Below are 20,457 nucleotides of genomic sequence, written 5' to 3' on the forward strand. Positions count from 1 at the left end.
CCACAGATGCTTCAAGGTGTACCTGCTGCAGCATGGACTTTATCCACAGCCACAGATGCTTCGAGGTGTACCTGCTGCAGCATGGACTTCATCCACAGCCACAGATGCTTTGATGTGCACCTTATCCAGCAGGGACTTGTCCTTGGGCCACAATCCCTTCAGATGTATACCTGCTGTGGCACAGACATAACCATGGCCACAGACGTTTCAAGATATACCTGCTCTGGCATGGGCTTATCCATGGGCACAGATGCTTCGGGGTGTCCTGCTCCCACATGGATTCATCCACAGGTCACAGTCCCTTCAACTCGAGTTCACACTGGAGTTCCAGCCTGTCCAGTACAGCAGCACAGAAACAGCAGCAATGCCCTGGCCATCTGCCAGCCCAGGCGTATGGCCATTGCTGTTATCAAAATGTTCCCAGGCACAGCAGAGTAAGGTGATCAGCAGTACAGCAGCACAGCAAGCAGTGAAAGCAAAAAGCAGCCACTAACGAGCCCTAGACTCTAATATACAGTAAGGCAAGCAAGCCCCATGGCAAGCACAGAAGCCTGCTGATTAATAGCTAAACAGCAATAACAGCTATAAATTCTATCTATCTGGCACATTCCAATCAAATCTGTCATTATCTCAAACCCTTCAAGCCCCACATTGGGCGCCAAAAAGGACTGTCGTGGTTTAGCCCCAGCCGGCAACTAAGCACCACACAGCCGCTCGCTCACTCCCCCCCGGTGGGATGGGGGAGAGAATCAGAAGAGTAAAAGTAAGAAAACTGGAGGGTTGAGATAAAGACAGTTTAATAGGGAAAGCAAAAGCCGCGCACGCAAGCAAAGCAAAGCAAGGAATTCATTCACTACTTCCCATGGGCAGGCAGGTGTTCAGCCATCTCCAGGAAAGCAGGGCTCCATCACGCGTAATGGTTACCAAGTACAGTGGTTGGTAACAATGTAACAATGGTTACCATCATACAATTCATTTCATTGGCTATTCTCACCCAAAATCAAATCCCCCTGAGGTACACAGCGGACTTCCCCATCCTTCCGCATTACCCACCAAGTGCACTGTCCTGGTTTCAGCTGAGATAGAGTTAATTTTCTTCCTAGTAGCTGGTATAGTGCTGTGTTTTGGATTTAGTGTGAGAATAATGTTGATAACACACTGATGTTTTAGTTGTTGCTAAGTATGTTTACACTAGTCAAGGACTTTTCAGCTTCCCCTGCTCTGCCCGGTGCAGAAGTAGCTGGGAGGGGGCACAGCCAGGATAGTTGATCCAAACTGGCCAAAGGGCTATTCCATACCATATGGCGTCATGCTCACTATATAAACTTGGGGGAGTTGGCTGGGGGGTAGCGATCGCTGCTCAGGGCCTGGCTGGCGTTGGTCGGCGGGTGGTGAGCGGTTGCATCACTTGTTTTTTTTCTGGGTTTTGTTCCTCTCTCACTGTCTCATTGTTTTCCTTTTTGTTAAAATTTTAGTAGTAGTAGTAGTAGTAGTAGTAGTAGTAGTAGTATCTTCATCATTATCATCATCATCATTATCATTCTTATTTTCCAATTATTAAACTGTTCTTTTCTGAACCCACGAGTTTTCTTACTTTTGCTCTTCCGATTCTCTTCCCCATCCCACCGGGGGGGAGGGTGAGCTAGCGGCTGTGTGGTGCTTAATTGCTGACTGAAGCTAAACCGTGACACAATGATTATTATTGGAATTATTATTATTGGAAAACAGATTTTTTTTCTAAACCCGCTAATTGCAAGAACGAGATAAATACTTAATCAGACCTATACCAATAGGAGCACAGGAAGCTCAACAGACAGGAAAAATTAGATTTCTGAGAGGAAAAGAAACACTATAAAATATCTGAAGTGACAGCTAATGGCTAGATATTTTAAAAGCTCACATAACAACATCCAATGAAGATACAATACCTACAGGCTACAATAAAAGGTATTAGAAAGCTGGTTTGGCTCTTATCCTATTACTCCTGTTCATGCCAGACTCCTGTTTAAAGTCACTGAGAATTCTGTGCTCGTAAAAGTGTCCAAAGATATAGAAAGATAGTTAGAAAAATTAAAACAAAAAAGAAATGACCAAAAAAACCCAAAAGAAATGGGGAAAAAAAGCAAGGAAATTCCATTCTATAACAGTATTTTGGACTCAAAGCATATTCTGCACAAGATCTAGGAGTTTTTAGAAAGCACTAAAGGAAACAGTCTTGTCCAAGCAAGTATATATATATATACTGAGTATATACACAGAAAGATGCCATTCAGTGAAAGCAGAGTCACAGTAAGAAAAAATACATTTCCAAAATAGATTAAAAGAAAAATATTGTTTGTGAGCAAAAAAAGCAACAATGAAACAACATTAAAAAGGGGGTAGTATTTAGCGTTTTGAATTATTTAAAAAAGGTGCAATTTGATTTTTGGTAAGAGCAAAGATGATTAAGACCTTGCAGCAGTAGCTTGGCTGGGTGTTCAAATATGAATTTCCAAATGATGGTGTATGAAATCCTTTCCACAGTGTTGTACCTGCCAAAATCCTCACTTCCTTCAGGAAGTCCATGATTTCACTTGGCTTGTTTCCTTCTGTGCTCATCTCTGGGCATTTGGCTAGAAATAAAAAAAGGAAATAATTTCAGATTTTCTTCCTGCTTTCCCACTTGAGAATGGATTCTCATGTTCTGGGTGGGATCCATGGCAAGTTGCTCATCAATAGTCAGTCTAAAATCTCCTAAACTGATGTCGTCCAGAGATCAAGGGTGAGGCCAGACTTTCCCTTGTGGGAAAGAGAGGATGAAAACCTTCAGTTACTCTTCCATTGCTTCTGGGTGAATAGAACAAAGCAAGGTGAAGTTATGGAAGTTTACAAACAAAAAACTTTCTGTAACAGAAATGCTGTGGTGTCTGTCATAGCATAGTAGAAGAAAGCAAGTGAAAAGCTCAGATAAAGCTGTTGTGTATCCAAAATGGGATAATTCATTATATGTGTTGAAGAATAGCCTCTATACTTCACTTAATAAGAATAAAAGACATTGTGGGCTTTTCTTTCTAATTAAAGACATGTTCATGGTACAGTGGATAAATGACTCGAACATCAAGGAAGGTGATCTTGAAAATACGGACGGAGTTAGATGAGAGAAAAAGTAAGTGACATAGTGGCATTCAGTCAGCTATCTTCTGGTGGCTCATCCAAATCCCACTGAAATAGGTGGTTTATCTAGGTTTTTATATTTACCTTTTTAGAGGGTGAAATATTTTTAACCTAGGAAAAATGACTTTATAAATTATAGAAGCCAGCCCTCTGCTGTAGATGGCCCCAGTTTCATAAAATTTAGGTAGTGGCTACCTCTTGAAATCAGTTAAACTTCTTGTCATCACTATTCCTATTGAGGGGCTTCTCTAGAAAATTATTCCTATAGTATTGAAGAAAGCAACCTGCCCCCTCCCTGAACCTATTTTCTAACTGGGAAAGCTATTTTTTATTAAATACAAAAGCAACCAACGTGTCTAGATATGAAGCAGCTTGAATCCTCCTTTTCTGTTTCAACTGAAACTTTCACAGACTCAAAAGTTCAATTTGGATGCAAGTTGATCACCTCTGTTATTCAAATATAGAACTGACATTTACTGGTAATTTGGTTTAGAAAAGCTAGATGTTTGTTTAACCTGTCATTACACTTTGCATAGACATATGAGTTATTTAAAGTGTCAAATATACACAGTACCTATCCAAAAAGTCTTTGATTTTTTATTTTTTTTCTGTTTTGTTTCCTTTTATGTGTAATGTGGCTGACACACAGGACATCAGGGACTTGCCGGGCTACTTGCATAAACTGCTGATAAGGTTTGAAATAACATTTTGTAATTGGTAGCTCTAACAACTAGCATCTTCACTGGATAAGACACAGAAGGGAACCCTCTAACATGCTAACCGGTGGGTTACACATTTCTTTTGGCCAAAGAAACCTCGATGTGTATACATGATGTGTACCATAGCTCTTTCAGTTTAGGATTAAAATTAATCTCTTCCAGCTGTTTCATCAGGAATTGAACTGGAGGGTTGTACTAGGTCTGGCTGGGATGGAGTTAACTTTCTTCATAGCAGCCCGTATGGTGCTTTGTTTTGCATTTGTGGCTAAAGCAGTGTTGGTAACACACCACTGTTTTGGCTATTGCTGAACAGTGCTTGCACACTGTCAAGGCTTTCACTCTCTTCCCCTGCCCCCCCCCAGCAAGTAGGCTGGGGGCGAGCAAGAGGTTGGTAGGGTACATAGCCAAGACAGCGGACCCCAACTGACCAATATGATGTCGCACTCAACAATAAAAGCTCAGGGGAAAGAGGAGGACGGGGAGACATTCGTGGTTATGGCATTTGTCTTCCCAAGCAACCGTTAAGCATGATGAGGGCCTGCTCTCCAGGAAGTGGCTGGACATCTGCCTGCCGATGAGAAGTAGTGAATTAATTCCTTTTTTTTATTTGCTTGCGTGAACAGCTTTTGCTTTCCTTATTCAACTGTCATTATCTCGATCCACGAGTCGTCTTGCCTTCTTTCTATTTTCTCCCCATCCCACAGGAGAAGGGAGTGAGTGAGAGGCAGGGTGGGTGTTTGGCTGCTGGCCAGGGTCAACCCACCACAGGGGTTCAGTGCTGAAAGTATGGACTACTATAGCTTGGGGTAAGGAGCTAAGGATTTTGTAGGAGGGGACCGGTGTGAATGTTCACTGTCTGCTTTATACCAGTTGTGGATCTGGACCACAGCACATTTCATTAAGATATTTCCTAGTTGTACAGTTTGGAAATACATGACTTTAGAGTGGCTGCTTTAGCAGATCATTAATAATTGGTGAAAAGGCTGCCTCTGTACAATTCGCTGTAACGAAGAGCCAAGTGTCAGTTGTGAACTGAACCTGCTCTATTATAAAGGAAAAGGGCTGTTTCCCTCTCTCCCTGCTTTCTTTCTCTCCTCACCCCCCACATCACCTCTTCCCCATCCCATATGATTTCTTCTGTAAGACTAGGATCTGACTGCACGATGATCTTCATCGTGCAGTGGCAGGGCTGGGCAGACTGAATTGGGAGCCTGACATGCAGCTGACTCTGCTGGGACCTCCTCTCCCACTTTATTCTAGCATGCCCTAATCAAACTCTCTCTCTCTGCCATTGCTTACATTAGAGATGAAAAATGAACCAGCCTGGGGTTCATATATAATATGGGGATTCTGTTGTCCCTCCTTCTGCAGGTGGCAAGTGTGAGAACTGCTGTCATCTTCAGTGCCTCTGTGAAGCCCACACTGGCTGAGTCTCAATATTGCAAAACTTGAGCTTGATATCTGCTCCTAGGCGCAAAAACAGTACGAACCCAGAAGCTGTGGTAAGAAGGCAATTTTGTTACCACTTGCTCCTCAAATTATTAAAAGGATACCCTCTTTCTGTTGTGTATATATTTCTGAGATAAAGCAGCTCTGGAGTAGGCTGTGAGGGATGATGTGGATGAGAGAAAGGGACATCTTATGTGTCTTGACCTTGCTGTGAATGAGCTGGCGCTCTCTGTCAGATGTGCCTTGAGGCACAGAGTGTATTTGTGACTGCTACTTGCACAGAAAGTATGTGGCATAGCAGGGCCCTGAAGCTCAACTTCCTGATCACCCTAATTCTTGAAATTCTTTTTAAGAAGGTGCCCTCCCTCCGGCCTGCCCTGCTCCCTCACTGGAGGCAGTAGGGCAAGCCCTGGTTGGCGAGGCCCATGCCCTGCTGGCTTGGGGATTCCCCCTCTGTGACCCCCAGGGAGCTGTAGGCCCTCGCAGTGCCCTAAAATTACTGATCAGACTCATCCAGACTTCATTTTGCTGTAGCACACTGTATTGGGTTTATGTGACAAGGTTAGGGGGGTGGGGGTGGTGCGTGTGATGCAGGGGTGGCCTCTGTGAGAAGGCGGCCAGGGGCTGCCCCATGCCAGACACAGACGGTTCCAGCTGGCTTGGCAACGGACCAACCGCTAGCCAAAGCTGAGCCAATCAGCGAAGCTGGTGGTGCCTCTGTGAAAACATATTTAAGAAGGGGCAAAAGGCTGCATGGCAATGTGAGGAATGATGGGAAAAAATGTGAGAAACAATCCTGCGAACACCAAGGTCAGAGAAGAAGGAGAGGGAGGAGGTGATCCAGGCACTGGAGCAGAGATTCCCTTGCAGCCTGTGGAAGAGACCATGGTGGAACATGTATTCCCTGCAGCCTGTGGAGGACCCCACGCCAGAGCAGGTGGATATTCCCTGAAGGGAACTGCAGCCTGTGGACAGGCCATGCTGGAGCAGGCTCTCGTGACAGGAACTGTGGCCCGTGGAGAGGGCCCCACACAGGAGCAAGTTCTAGCAGGAACTGCGGCCTGTGGAGGACCCATGCTGGAGCAGGCTTATACTGAAGGACTGCAGCCTGTGGAGAGGACCCACACTGGAGCAGGGGAAAAGTGTGAGGAGGAAGGCATGGAAGAGAGGAACTGTTACAGATTATATTAGCAAGCTGTTCAGCTAATAGAAAGTTTTCTGAAAGGTTAGGATGTTATCGCTGTCATAACATCCAACATGCAGCAGAGACTGAAGAGGGTGGGGTTTTTTGTCTTCCTAGGCGGCTGTTGGTCAGAGGCTGGCTGGGCATTGGTCTGCTTGTGGGAGGTGGTGAGTGATTGTTTTTGCATGGCTTGTTTTGTTTTTTTCTTTCTTTTTCCTTCACTTATTCAACTGTCTTTATCTCAACCCACAAGTTTTCTTGCTTTTGCTCTTCCTATTCTCTCCTCCATCCTGCTGTGGGGGTGAGGGAAGCAAGCCAGTGGCTGTGTGGGTGCTTAGCTGCTGGCCAGGGTCAACCTATCCCACATTCATCCCAGCAACTTGTGTCACTTATTTATATGCTCTAATTGGAATCCCACTGCTGCTGGACCTGTGCTGATTTCTAAGACTTTATGATACCATTCCACAATAGTGGAGGAAGGAGAAGAAATACCAAATAATTATTCCACACAGATAGCACAATTACATATTAGAAGGAGGCATGCTTTACAATTTCTACTTTTGGTTTCTTACTCTTCCACTAATCTGCACATTCCTCTGCTCCTCCAGTGCATCACCAATGAAAATGCGGATTTGCTCTAGATCAAAACCATCATGCATTATAAGGGACATTTAGGGTAAGCAAAAGATAAGGACACTGGATTGACAGCTCTAAAATTCTGACCAGGATTTTCAAAATGGGGATTGCCTTAGTTCATGGGGGTGGAGCTTAAGAAATAACAAGCGAGAATTGCTGCATGCCTTTCCTCCAGTAAAGGGTCCCTCCTCAAGGGATGGAGTTTTTTTGGGCTTTTTTTCCCTAACAAAATTTTTATTACTGTTAAACATGTTGAAAATATTGGATGGGACCACAGAACAGCTGGGAAAGCCATTTCTTCCCTTAATTCACTTATCCATCCTTTCTGGATGTCTTTACAGAACTTGGAGATCACACAAACTTAATGACTTCCTTTCTTGTCCCTGCTTTTTTTTTTCCTCATTATCAGTGGATCCTGCCACCTACGTGGAATATCTTACCTAGCTAATTGCATCAGCTTTAATGCTATTTCGCACAGCCATTGCAGGCACTCAGCAGGTGACTATTACATCATTCTTAATCTAACTACCTTTTTATTAGTATTATTCTCACAATTTGGTGTAATTTCATAAGAGAACTTTAACTTTAACTTATCATAATACATGCAATATTTCTATTTCAGCCTATGCAAAAGCAGAGAGGGACTTGGCAGGGAGGGGATCAAGTGTGTGACCTTACTTTTAACTCTACAGAAACCAATATTTGAATAATTTTGACCCATTAAGCCCAGTGAGACAGTGTTACATCTAAATATAAGATCATACCTTGTAAAGTTGGCAGTGTGCAAGTTGAAGATGTTACCAGCACTTTTCATCTCCATAAAATATATGTAATTTCTGATTCATGTAGTAACTGATTCTAAATAATTAAATTTTATTTGCCCATATTTGGAAAATAAATATTTTTTCCATTGATACTTTATCATCAGTGCTTTCATTTTACCATCAAAACATAGTTACCATGGATTTACACTGGCATTGCTGTAGTTGGAAAAGTCATTCTAGCTTGCTTAATAACATGATCCCTTATTAAACTGTAAAACGTGAAAGGTGGATTTTCCTTTTATCAGATGACAGATGTATGGTGTGTATAGTTGCTTTCAAATCTTAAATGCACTGTATATAAGGCTCTTACACCTATAGTCAATAGCCCTCCCAATTCAAAACATGTGTGAAGTGTAAGGTTGCTTCATTGTGTTTATTGGGAGCTTTTTAAATTGTTTCTACAGTTCTGATTCTCTGAAAGACTCTACAAATTCTACAGAACATTGAAATTCCATGTCACAAGAGTCCATCTGCTTGTTGTTGTCACCATCATACCTAAAGCCCTTTGGATACATTCATATCACATACTAATGTCAATTTATGTTGTGGCCCCATTCGTAGAAATCATATCTCTGAGAAGTTTGCAAAATTCATATACTTACTGACTGTTGTGGTTTAACCCCAGCCGGCAACTAAGCACCACACAGCCACTCGCTCACTCCCCTCACAATGGGATGGGGGAGAGAATCAGAAGAGTAAAAGTGAGAAAACTCGTGGGTTGAGATAAAGACAGTTTAATAGGCAAAGCAAAAGCTGCGCGTGCAGGCAAAGCAAAACAAGGAATTAATTCACTACTTCCCATTGGCAGGCAGGTGTTCAGCCATCTCCAGGAAAGCAGGGCTCCATCACGCCTAACGGTTACTTGGGAAGACAAACACCATCACTCCAAATGTCCCCCCTTCCTTCTTCTCCCCCCGGCTTTATATACTGAGCATGTCATATGGTATGGAATAGCCCTTTGGTCAGCTGGGGTCAGCTGTCCCAGCTGTGTCCCCTCCCAACTTCTTCTACACCTGGCAGAGCATGGGAAGCTGAAAAGTCCTTGATTTAGTATAAGCACTACTTAGCAACAACTAAAACATCCCTGTATTATCAACACTGTTTTCAGCACAAATCCAAAACATAGCCCCATACAAGCTACTATAAAGAAAATTAACTCTATCCCAGCCAAAACCAGCACATTCTCCACCCCTTATTCCATACCATTTACGTCATGCTCAGGTCTCATGCTATCCAATAGGTTCTCATTACCCACCATCACCCTTCCCATCCTTTGATATAATACACAGATATCATTCCCTTAATCTATGGACCACCCCTGTGAAATGTCTGTAAAATGTCCATAAATGTCCACAAAATGTCCACTGAGTTCATTTAGTCCTTGACTTTGGGCTCCATCTCTTATGGTTGTCACTCAGGACAGGAGAGGTGGTGTGTTGCTTGGAGTTACTGGGCACCAAAGCCAGCTCAGGTCGGGTCACTGCTGCACTTGCACTGCTTCTTGTAAGGCTTCTCCTCCATTGGTTCAGGTGGTTCCGGCTATAGTAATTCCTATAACATGCAACTCAAATCATGGGTTACAACAAGTTAAAGGTATATCCATTACAGTTTCCACCCCTGGTCCCCTTGGACCAGACCATCGGGTTTAACATTGCAATGAACTCCTCCCCTTGCCCCTGTTCTGACTTGGACTTATCCACAGACCGCAGTCCCTTAGGGGAGTACTTGCTCCAAGTGGAGCCTTATCTATGAGCCACAGTCTCTCCAGGGGTATACCTGCTGCGGCATAGACTTATCCACAGCCACAGTCGCTTTGAGGTGCACCTGCTCCAGCGTGGCCTTCTCCATGGGCCTCAATGCCTTCAGAGATAGACCTGCTCCAGCATGGCCTTACCCACAGCCACAGTCCCTTCAGAAGTAAACCTGCTCCAACATGGCCTTACCCATGTCTGCAGTCCCTCCAGGGCTGTACGTGCTCTGTCCGGGGCTTATCCATGGCCACACGCTTTGAGGTGCTCCAGCATGACCTCATGCACAGCCACTGATGCTTCAAGGTGTACCTGCTGCAGCATGGACTTCATCCACAGCCACAGATGCTTCGAGGCGTACCTTTCTCCAGCGTGGACTTATCCTTGGGCCACAATCCATTCAGAGGTATACCTGCTGCGGCACAGACATAACCATGGCCACAGATGCTTCAAGATGTACCTGCTCTGGCATGGGCTTATCCATGGGCACAGATGCTTTGAGGTGTCTTGCTCCTGTGTGGACTCATCCACAGGTCACAGTCCCTTTGACTCGAGTGCACGCTGGAGTTCCAGCCTGTCCAGTACAGCAGCACAGAAACAGCAGCAATGCCCTGGCCATCTGCCAGCCCAGGCGTATGGCCATTGCTGTTATCAAAATGTTCCCAGGCACAGCAGAGTAAGGTGATAAGCAGTACAGCAAGAAGCGAAAGCAAAAAGCAGCCACTAATGAGCCCTAGACTCTAATATATAGTAAGGCAAGCAAGCCCCATGGCAAGCACAGAAGCCTGCCAATTAATAGCTAAACAGCAATAACAGCTATAAATTCTATCTATCTGGCACATTCCAATCAAATCTGTAGTTATCTCGAACCCTTTGAGCCCCACATTGGGTGCCAAAAAGGTCTGTTGTGGTTTAACCCCAGCCGGCAACTAAGCACCACACAGCCGCTCGCTCACTCCCATCACAGTGGGATGGGGGAGAGAATCAGAAGAGTAAAAGTAAGAAAACTGGAGGGTTGAGATAAAGACAGTTTAATAGGGAAAGCAAAAGCTGCGCACGCAAGCAAAGCAAAGCAAGGAATTAATTCACTACTTCCCATTGGCAGGCAGGTGTTCAGCCATCTCCAGGAAAGCAGGGCTCCATCACGTGTAACGGTTACTTGGGAAGACAAACACCATCACTCCAAATGTCCCCCCTTCCTTCTTCTCCCCCCAGCTTTATATACTGAGCATGACGTCATATGGTATGGAATAGCCCTTTGGTCAGTTGGGGTCAGCTGTCTCAGCTGTGTCCCCTCCCAGCTTCTTGTGCACCTGGCAGAGCATGGGAAGCTGAAAAGTCCTTGACTAGTGCAGCAACAACTAAAACATCCCTGTATTATCAACACTGTTTTCAGCACAAATCCAAAACATAGCCCCATACTAGCTACTATAAAGAAAATTAACTCTATCCCAGTCAAAACCAGCACACTCCTCCACTCGGTGGCACAGCTCCTCCAAGACAGCACACCTCCTACAGGACAGAGGGACATCTCTCTCATTATCAGAAAGGCCCCAGGCACTCCCTGCATCCTGGGACTTGTAGGGCTGCATCCACAGTCTGAAGCTTGGCCTGCATTGAAGACTCTACCCCGGCAGGGACAGCTGCTGCAACACCTGCTGGGGAAACTGCTCTGTGACATGTCACCACCATATCCAAGACTGTTAGTGTGGTACGAATTCAGCTAAGGCCCCCTTCTTTGCACCCTTCTGTGTGAACTGCCACTAATTCCTACTAAAGTCAGCTTAATTATGCTAAAAATGAATTTGGACAAAAAAGCAAATCAAGGAATTTGAAGTTACACTCTCTAAAATTCATTTTACTACTGCAACATAAAAAATAAAGATAGGGTTTTATTAAATGACATACTTAAGACATTTTGTTTAGGTTTTAAATAAATTGTTACCATATTTCAACTTAGCCAAATATCCTTATAAGATCTGTTAAAAAATGACTAAACTTTTGGTTTTGGATTGCAGATGTTAATAAATCATATGGGAATAGATACTATTTCTACTGTCAGGGCAGGCCCAAAGCAAGAGAGAAAACTTTAGGAGTCAAAGGCTCTACCAGGTAGTAGCACAAAGAGGCCGAATACAGTAGAATCAAGAATCCAAGGAAGATCATCTGAATTTTCAGTTGCTGATGTTGCAGTTAGGGTTACCTGAAAGAAAAACAAAACTGCTTCATTCCTTTTGGATATTAGATAATTTAGATATCCACCACTCAGAAACAAGATGTTTGTTACCCTGGTGGTCGAGCACCTTCCACACGGTGCTTCAAAGGAGTGTTTGTAATATGCAAGGAAAACTTCCTTTAATTTTCCATCCTTCAGCTTTCCAGTATGGGAGCCATTGAGTTGCCCCAGCCGATACTGTATAGGAATCAGTTTACATTGTGCAGGTGCCCCATTCAGCAGCTAGCACTACCGCTTGGAGCTCAGCCAATTGAGCTGATTCCTCTGTCTCTTGTGTTTTGGCTGTCCCATCCAAGGGCCGCAGGAGGGCAGCCCTTCCCTTCCATTCCCCTTCAATCCTTTGAGCAGACATGGTCCAGACGTTAGACCAAACCTTGGTATCCTTTTGTAAATCATATGGGGGTGGTGCATTTTGAATGGGTGAGGGTGGCATGTCAAGGGGTGGCTCAGCATCCCCTTGCCACTGGATATTGTACTTTGTCAAGTTCCCTGTAAGTCCTGTTCTCCCCTTGACCCAGCTGCGATGTGCTATGTATATTACCATCTTTTGGATTGTACTGGAGTGTGCAATTCCCTGGGGAATGGGAGCAGACTCTGATTCTTTTGAGGATGGGGAATGGCATCCGTATTTCTAAGGGTGTGTCTAACGTGATGGGTTCAGTATCTAATAGAGCTACATAAGTAGCCAGCAGCAATTTTTCCCAGGGCGAATACTGTGATTGTGAACCTTGCCACCCCTTTGACCCAAACTGTATGGGACTTAATTGGGCCTTATCAGGAGCTCATTGCCACAATCCCCGTTGATATCCTTTTTCTGCGAGTCCTTTATGTAGGCTAAAGGGGGCCCCTGGTATTATTGGGCCCTATCATGGTTTAGCCCCAGCTGGCAGCTAAGCACCACGCAGCCACTCGCTCACTCCCCCCTGGTGGGATGGGGGAGAGAATCAGAAGAGCAAAAGTAAGAAAACTCGAGGGTTGAGATAAAGACAGTTTAATAGGGAAAGCAAAAGCCGTGCACGCAAGCAAAGCAAAGCAAGGAATTCATTCACTACTTCCCATCGGCAGGAAGGTATTCAGCCATCTCCAGGAAAGCAGGGCTCCATCACACGTAATGGTTACTTGGGAAGACAAACACCATCACTCCGAATGTCCCCCCTTCCTTCTTCTTCCTCAGCTTTATATACTGAGCATGACGTCATGTGGTATGGAATAGCCCTTTGGTCAGTTTGGATCAACTATCCTGTCTGTGTCCCCTCCCAGCTTCTTCTGCACCTGGCAGAGCACGGGAACCTGAAAAGTCCTTGACTAGTGCAGCAACAACTAAAACATCTCTGTATTATCAACACTGTTTTCAGCACAAATCCCAAACATAGCTCCATACCAGCCACTATAAAGAAAATTAACTCTGTCTCAGCTGAAACCAGGACAGGCCCATAGCCTGATATTCTAAAACATTGTGTATTAATAAACAAAGTGCCTCTTCATAACTGTGCATTCCCAGGTAGCATGCTTCTTCAACAGATCGTATAAGGGTCATGCAATTATACTAAAGCCTGCAATATGAGCTCGCCAGAATCCTAAAGTTCCTAGGACTTGTCAGAGCTCCTTCTTATTGCAGGGTGAGCTCAACTCTGATATTTGCTGCAAGGTATCAGAGGGAACACACTGCCTGCCACTTTGCCAAGTTATGCCTAAAAATCGAACTGTTTGGCTAGGTCCCTGTCATTTAGCTTCAGGGATAGTAATTCCCTTATTTTCCAGATGGACTAGGATGGGATCACACATTATTTGGACCTTATTGGGGGAATCTCCTCCAATTAAAATGTCATCTATATATTGATATACTATTACCTCTGTTTCCTATGGGACTTGTTCTAATTCCCTAGCTAAAGCCTGATGTGACCATGTAGGGCTATGTTTGAATCCTTGGGGTAATCAGGTAAAAGTGTACTGCATTCCACCGCAGGTAAAGGCAAATCTCTCTTGATCCTCAGGTTGTAATGGGACCATGAAAAACATATCCTTTACATCCAGGGCCACCATCCAAGGATGGGCCACTCACTCTATAGTGAAAACAAGATCCGTGATAGATAGGACGGCAACATGTAAAAGACCAATATTTTCATTCAGTTTACGATAATCTACTGTCAAACACCAGGTGCCGTTAGGCTTATGGACAGGCCACACGGGGGAGTTATACGGATGTACTGGTTTTGGCTGGGATAGAGTTAATTTTCTTCATAGTAGCTAGTATGGGGCTATGTTTTGGATTTGTGCTGGAAACAGTGTTGATAACACAGGGATGTTTTAGTTATTGCTGAGCAGTGCTTACACAGCGTCAAGGCCTTTTCTGTTTCTCACACTGCCCTGCCAGCGAGTAGGAGAAAATAAGATGAAAAAGCTCACGGATCAAGAGAAGGACAGGGAGATCACTCACCAATTACTGTCACAGGCAAAACAGACTCGACTTGGGGAAATTAATTTAATTTATTGCCAATCAAAGTCGGAGTAGGATAATGAGAAATAAGAACAAATCTAAAAACACCTTTCCCACCCCCCCACTTCTTCCCGGGCTCAACTTCACTCCCAACTCTTGTACCTCCTCCCCCCGAGGGGCATGGGGGGATGGGGAATGGGGGTTGTGGTCAGTTCATAATGCTTTGTCTCTTTGCTTCACTTACAAAAATGTGGTTGAAGCACAACTTCCCCCAAAGAAATCCGTCAATGTCACAAGCAAGGAGGTAGAATCATCCAAAACCCCATCTCCTCGAGCATGCAAAGACTGAGCCTTGTCCCCCAAACGGGACAAAAGAAAGCTAACCTTTGCACAATCACTGTGAAAAGCACTATCCCAACCCTCCAAGAAAACTTTCATAAGAAATGCAAAAAGAGAGGGATCCATATCCCCAGAAAAACAGGGAGGGAGGCAAAAAGCAGACATGGAGGAACCCCCCCAACCCGCAAAAGAATAGTTGTAGGAGGGGGAAAGGGGAGGTGAAGCAGCGCCTGCCCTTTCTAGAGCCTCCACACAAAGAAGCTGCTCTATTGAGGCTTGAGTCTTCTTTCATATCTCACCCAGCATCCTCTGCAGACGCACCTGCAGGGGCTTAGGGACCAGACATCTTCACCCAGTATTCCCGGCAGTGAGGGTATCTCTTTGAGCTAGTTGTCAGGGCAGGCTCAAGATGAGAGACAAAACCTTAGGATTCGAAGGCTCTAGCAGGCAGTAGCTTGAAGGGGCTGAGCTCTGCCTGCTAGCCAATTTTATTAGCTCTCCTGATAACAATGGCAGACATAGACGTAATATTTCCAAAACATTGTTTCCTTTGAATGGATACTTGTGTAACCATGACATATACTTTTGACTGTTTTAATATAAGAATGTTCAGGTTTTTTATGATCTTTTACAATGTAAAAGTTATACTACTACATCAAACATACCCCTCTCAGTGCTGCTGCATTGCCAAATTTATGCTTCTTTTATTCTACTGCAGTGTTAGCTTTTGCAAAGATAATTTCAATTATAGGAATCTGTTACTCAGTTTTGAGTGTGACATATATGTTCTCCTGTTACCAGTTGTTGTTTAACTTGTCTTAGAATTTTAAAACCAATTTTTCCTATATCTTTTAAATTTGATACATATATTTTTAATATTATGCACCACTACTGTGAGTTTAGGATGTTTCAAGAATTGTTTTCCTCTTTTTTTCCAAAAAACCACAAATGTCCTTATGGATTTCCAGCAAAAATAATTTTTTTCAGGATAATGGCTATAATCCCTAATAAGGGAAAAGAGACTGAATATTTAATAAAATATGTTGTTTGGCCAGTCAGGCTTTGGAATTAAATCCATGGGCACAAACCCAAAGAATTAAATATTCTTTCAATTGCTCAGCTTTCAGCCCTTGTGATTTAGTAACTTCATTAATTCTCAAATCACCATAACAGTACAAGCTTGGAATATAGAAAAGCAAAGAAGAAAAATCTTTTCATAAAGGCTGTCTAAGGATAATAAATACAAAAGAAGTTACAGATAATGGAACAGAAATGGAGCCCGATTGTCAGTGCAATTGACTGTTATTGATGCAGGTACTCACTGGTGAGCAAAGCTATCATAAGATTTAGGTACTTGATATTTTGGTCAGGGTGATAATGGAAAGAAAATCTAAAGTAGCTGCTAACCTGTAATGGTCTATGTTTTTCTCCATGTTGAAGCAGCATCCAATACTGTTAACCAGTTTTTAAGTGGGGAAAACAAAGCCCAAGTACCTCAATGTATCTTTGTTCTGCATGTAAAATCTTAGATGATTTTAAGAGCACTGCAATAACAGTGAAATACAGTAGTCTTAATCTTGGTAAAGGTTAATGGCCTTGGTTTTTGCATGGAAAACAAAGAAGTTTGAAATTTGTGGGTTTTCAGGAAGACACAGGGTTTTTTTCCAAATATTTGGTGTGGAGCATAAATGTAATCTTTGGGAGATGTTTTCAGGATCTACCTTTGTTTTGGTACCTAGACATTTCAAAGAATTTCCCACCACAATAATTCTGTCAGCACATTAAATGTTATTAAATATTAGTCTATTAAATGTTAAAATACACAATTTGTGGGGGAAAAAAAAGACAAATCTGTAAAGTATTGTATTGGGTTTATGTGGCAAGGTTTTGGTAGCAGGGGGGCTGCAGGGGAGGCTTCTGTGAGAAGATGCCAGAAGCTGCCCCTGTGTTGGATGGAGACAGTTCCAGCCAGTTCCAAAATGGACCCACCACTAGCCAAAGCTGATCCAGTCAGTGACAGTGGTAGCACCTCTATGATAACATATTTAAGAAGGGGTAAAAAAAGCTGCACAACAGCAGCTGTGAGAGAGTAGTGAGAATATGTGAGAGAAACAATTATGCAGACACCAAGGTCAGTGAAGGAGGGGAGGAGGTGCTCTGAATCACTGAATCACTGAATCTCTGAATCACTGAAGCAGAGATTCCCCTGCAACCTGTGGTGAAGACCATGGTGACACTGACGCAGGTTGTCTCCTTACAGCCCATGGAGGTCCACAGTGGAGCAGATATCCACCTTGCAGCCCGTGGAGGACCCCACGCCGGAGCAGGTGGATATGTGCCCTGAAGGAAGCTGCAGCCTGTGGCGAGAGCCCATGCAGAAGCAGGCTCCTGGCAGGAACTGTGGCCCATGGAGAGGTGCCCACATAGGAGCAGGTTTTCTGGAAGGACCTGTGGCCTGTGGGGGACCCACGCTGGCGTAGTCCATTCCTGAAGGACTGCACCCTGTGGAAAGGACCCACGCTGGAGCAGTTCTTGAAGAACTGCAGCCTGTGGGAAGGACCCACGTTGGAGAAGTTCGTGGAGGACTGTCTCTCATGGGAGGGACCCCACACTGGAGCAGGGGAAGAGTGTGAGGAGGAAGGAGCAGCAGAGACAACGTGTGATGAACTGACCACAACCCCCATTCCCCATCCCCCTGTGCCCCTTGGGGGGAGGAGCTAGAAGAGTAGGGAGTGAAGTTGAGCCTGGGAAGAAGGGAGGGGTGAGGGGAAGGTGTTTTTAGATTTGTTCTTATTCCTCATTATCCTGCTCTGATTTGATTTGCAATAAATTAATTTCCCCAAGCCAAGTCTGTTTTGCCCGTGACAGTAGTTCCTGAGTGATTCCCCTGTCCTTATCTTGACTGACAAGCCTTTTCTCATATTTTCTCTTTTATAAAAGCTAGGTGACGAAGGAGGAAGGGGGGACGTTCAAAGTTATGGTATTCGTCTTCCCAAGTAACTGTTACACTTGATGAAGCCCTGCTTTTCTGGAAATGGCTAACCTTCTGCCTGCCGATGGGAAGTAGTGAATGAATTCCTTATTTTGCTTTGCTTGGGCATGCAGCTTTTGCTTTCCCTATTAAACTGTCCTTATCTTAACCCATGCGTTTTCTCACTTTTACCCTTCTGATTCTCTCCCCCATCCCACTGGGGGGAGAGTGAGCGAGCGGCTGTGTGGGGCTTAGCTGCCTACTGGGGTTAAACCACGATACTTGTGGCCTACAGGATCGTAACATATATCTTATGCATAATTTTATTTTCTTTTGTTTAATTTTGAAAAAAAATCTGTGTTAAATTTTGTTCTTGCTCCATCTGAATGTTGCTCCACGCGATGCAACAGTTTAATATTTTATTTGCTTTTTTGTGTCTTAGAATAGTTTTGTATCCATCTCAAGGAATAGCAGGAGTTGGTGAAGAATGTCTACAATTCCTTGGTACCTTTCATGAGCTTTATCTCTAGTTTTAGTCTTGCTGTGACTTTTCCCCCCTTTTCCGTCTCTGCAAACATGGTATCTGTCTGTATCTGTGACTATTCTAGGGGACCTTCAAGAGCATAGTGAAGTGACATTTTTTAAGCCCCTTCAGCTGAATACAAAATTGTCATATGGTTATGAACAACCATGTAGAAAATTGAGAGGGTGACTCTGGGCACAATTTGGTGGGAGACAACTCCTCACCACTGTGTGTGTAATCTGGGGCTACCAGTGCATACAGCAGGATAACCAGCTTGCACTGGAAGAGCCAGTAAGCTGCATACAGGTCAAGGTCTATAGGCTAGCTGCCCCTGCTCTAGATAGTGCAATGTGGCACCTTTGTAGATACTCTTACATAGCTCAGTTTTAACCTGACTTTTCCCTTTCAACTAAATATTTCACCTTTTTTATTGAACATTGACAATAATTATTTCCAAAAACCTTTGCTCTATAAGTACATAATTCCAACAGCATGTTTTGGTGACAGCAAAAGAAAAATGGAATTTCCAAGTATGCATGATATATATATATGCGAGTAGTACAGGGACAACTTTTAGCCAAGATAAGAAATGACAAGTGCCCCAGTTTCTGGTGAAATACCCGCCCCTGCAGACAGCCAGTTGTACCATTTGCTCCGGATGTCACGCCCCTCTGTCAGTCACATGGTCTGTTGTGATTGGCTGGAAGCATCCATTACCCCACGGGCCGCGAGCGCAGGGGAGGGGGATTTATTTTCACCCTTAGGCCTAACGAGCGTAGTAGACTGCATTGTACTCTGAGCCTTGTTGCCTATTCTCGCTGCGTGTCGGAGTTCTGCCGCCCTGGACCCCTGGTAGGAGGTGGGAGTGGTATCGGCGTCGGTTCGCTGAGCCGACGAGGTTGCAGTTCGGGCTCCGCGGCCCTGCCTGTACCTGCTGGAGCGCGGGTGACGGGTGGTATCTGGGGAGGGGCCGTGGGAAGCCGGGCAGACTTTAGCGCACTGCGCGGCTGGCCAAGGTGCTGTGGGGGCTGGCGGGAAAGGTGCCGTGCGGTGGGACCGAAGGGCGGCGGGCGGGTGCTGTAAAGCGCCAGTGGGCGGTGTTGCGGAGTGGCGGTAGTGGGGTGCCTAGCATTGTTCGCGAAGGTCGTGTGAGGCTGCGTCCCCCGTGGGGCCCGCTGGGGCGGTGCGATTAAATCACACAGATGTGCGGCTCGGAGTGTGTGTGCTTCCCGGCTGTCGGGCCGCGGGCAGGCGGGTGCGCGTGTACTGGCTGGGCCGCGGCGTTAACTGCGGATTTCCTGTCGCGTCAGGGTGCTGAGCGCAGGGAGCTGGCGATCCACTTAGTGCAGCGTTACGCTTCCGCGTGCGGCAGCGGTGGGGGTGGGGTGCGCTCGCGCTTGGCGCTTCAGCAGGAGACGGTAACGCCGCTGCCCCCTTGTAACGCAGCTGAGCTCCACGGCAGGGCTGGCAGCTTCCGCTAGCTGCTCCCTGTTTTTGAAGTCGCTTCTCGAATAGACCTCGATCACTCCGGGGCCGCGCCGTGAGACCAGGCAGCCAGCGGTCAGGAGGCGTCTGAAATACGGTTACGTGGGGCAAGGGGTGCAGGGTAGGTAGCAGACACGTTCTTCATGTGGCTGAGCAGCCGTCCTCTCATAGCTGCACGGTGCTTCTTGAGCCCTTGCAGTTACCGGTGCTCTTATCTAGATAGGATTTTCTCCTGCAGCACGGAGATCCTGATATATATGTTTTCACTTCCCTTTTCTCTGAGTAGAGTTCCTATCTCTGTACTTGCTATTATAGTGTTGTCAGCAAGACAGGAATGAATTTGGTGAACTCTTCCTGCCACAGTGGAAGGGTCTGCAAGCCTGTTTTGCCCTGTGTTCTCTCCTGACTCACATTTTCTTCTCTTCCTATAAATGCTTTAAAACATAATGGAAATAAGAATTAAGCAGTGAAGAGCAGAGCAATTAAGCTGTTCTGGCAAATCTAGGAGGGGAAAAAAGGTATTAATTCTGATACCTCTGTGCAGAAAACTTGGGAATTTTTATGTAAATCCTTAAGCTTGTAGTTAGATTGATCAAGTGTATTTTTTGCACCAGCTATTGTTAAGTCTAAACTGGTGGGAAAGCCAGAATTAACATATGTTAGCACCTGTATCTGTTCATAACTGCTTAATTCTTTTAAGTTGCAACTTACAACCAACAGCAGTCCCAATTATACCATTCTTAATACTCTTATA

General features: G+C 44.8%; 1 protein-coding gene across 13 annotated transcripts in view; it reads left to right on the top strand.

Annotated features, from left to right (window-relative positions):
- Positions 1-20,457, top strand: part of LOC140651516 (macrophage immunometabolism regulator-like) — a 71,999-nt gene that overhangs the window by 14,144 nt on the left and 37,398 nt on the right. The window contains exons 2-4 of one of the 13 annotated variants that reach the window (XR_012042410.1): positions 5,244-5,374; positions 6,622-6,671; positions 7,113-8,016. Coding sequence is in view for 1 of the 13 variants with exons in the window: in XM_072861060.1 (XP_072717161.1) it covers positions 6,579-6,671 (93 nt within the window). In the remaining 12 variants the exon portion in view is untranslated. Of the gene's footprint in view, positions 1-3,826; positions 3,847-5,243; positions 5,375-6,190; positions 6,672-7,112; positions 8,017-16,984; positions 17,546-18,744; positions 19,825-20,457 lie in introns of those variants that run through there. The other 12 variants (XR_012042411.1, XM_072861065.1, XM_072861059.1 and 9 more) reach the window with 12 other exon arrangements.

This window comes from Ciconia boyciana, chromosome 4 (genome assembly GCF_034638445.1).
Source record: "Ciconia boyciana chromosome 4, ASM3463844v1, whole genome shotgun sequence".
NCBI classification, from domain to species: Eukaryota; Metazoa; Chordata; class Aves; order Ciconiiformes; family Ciconiidae; genus Ciconia; species Ciconia boyciana.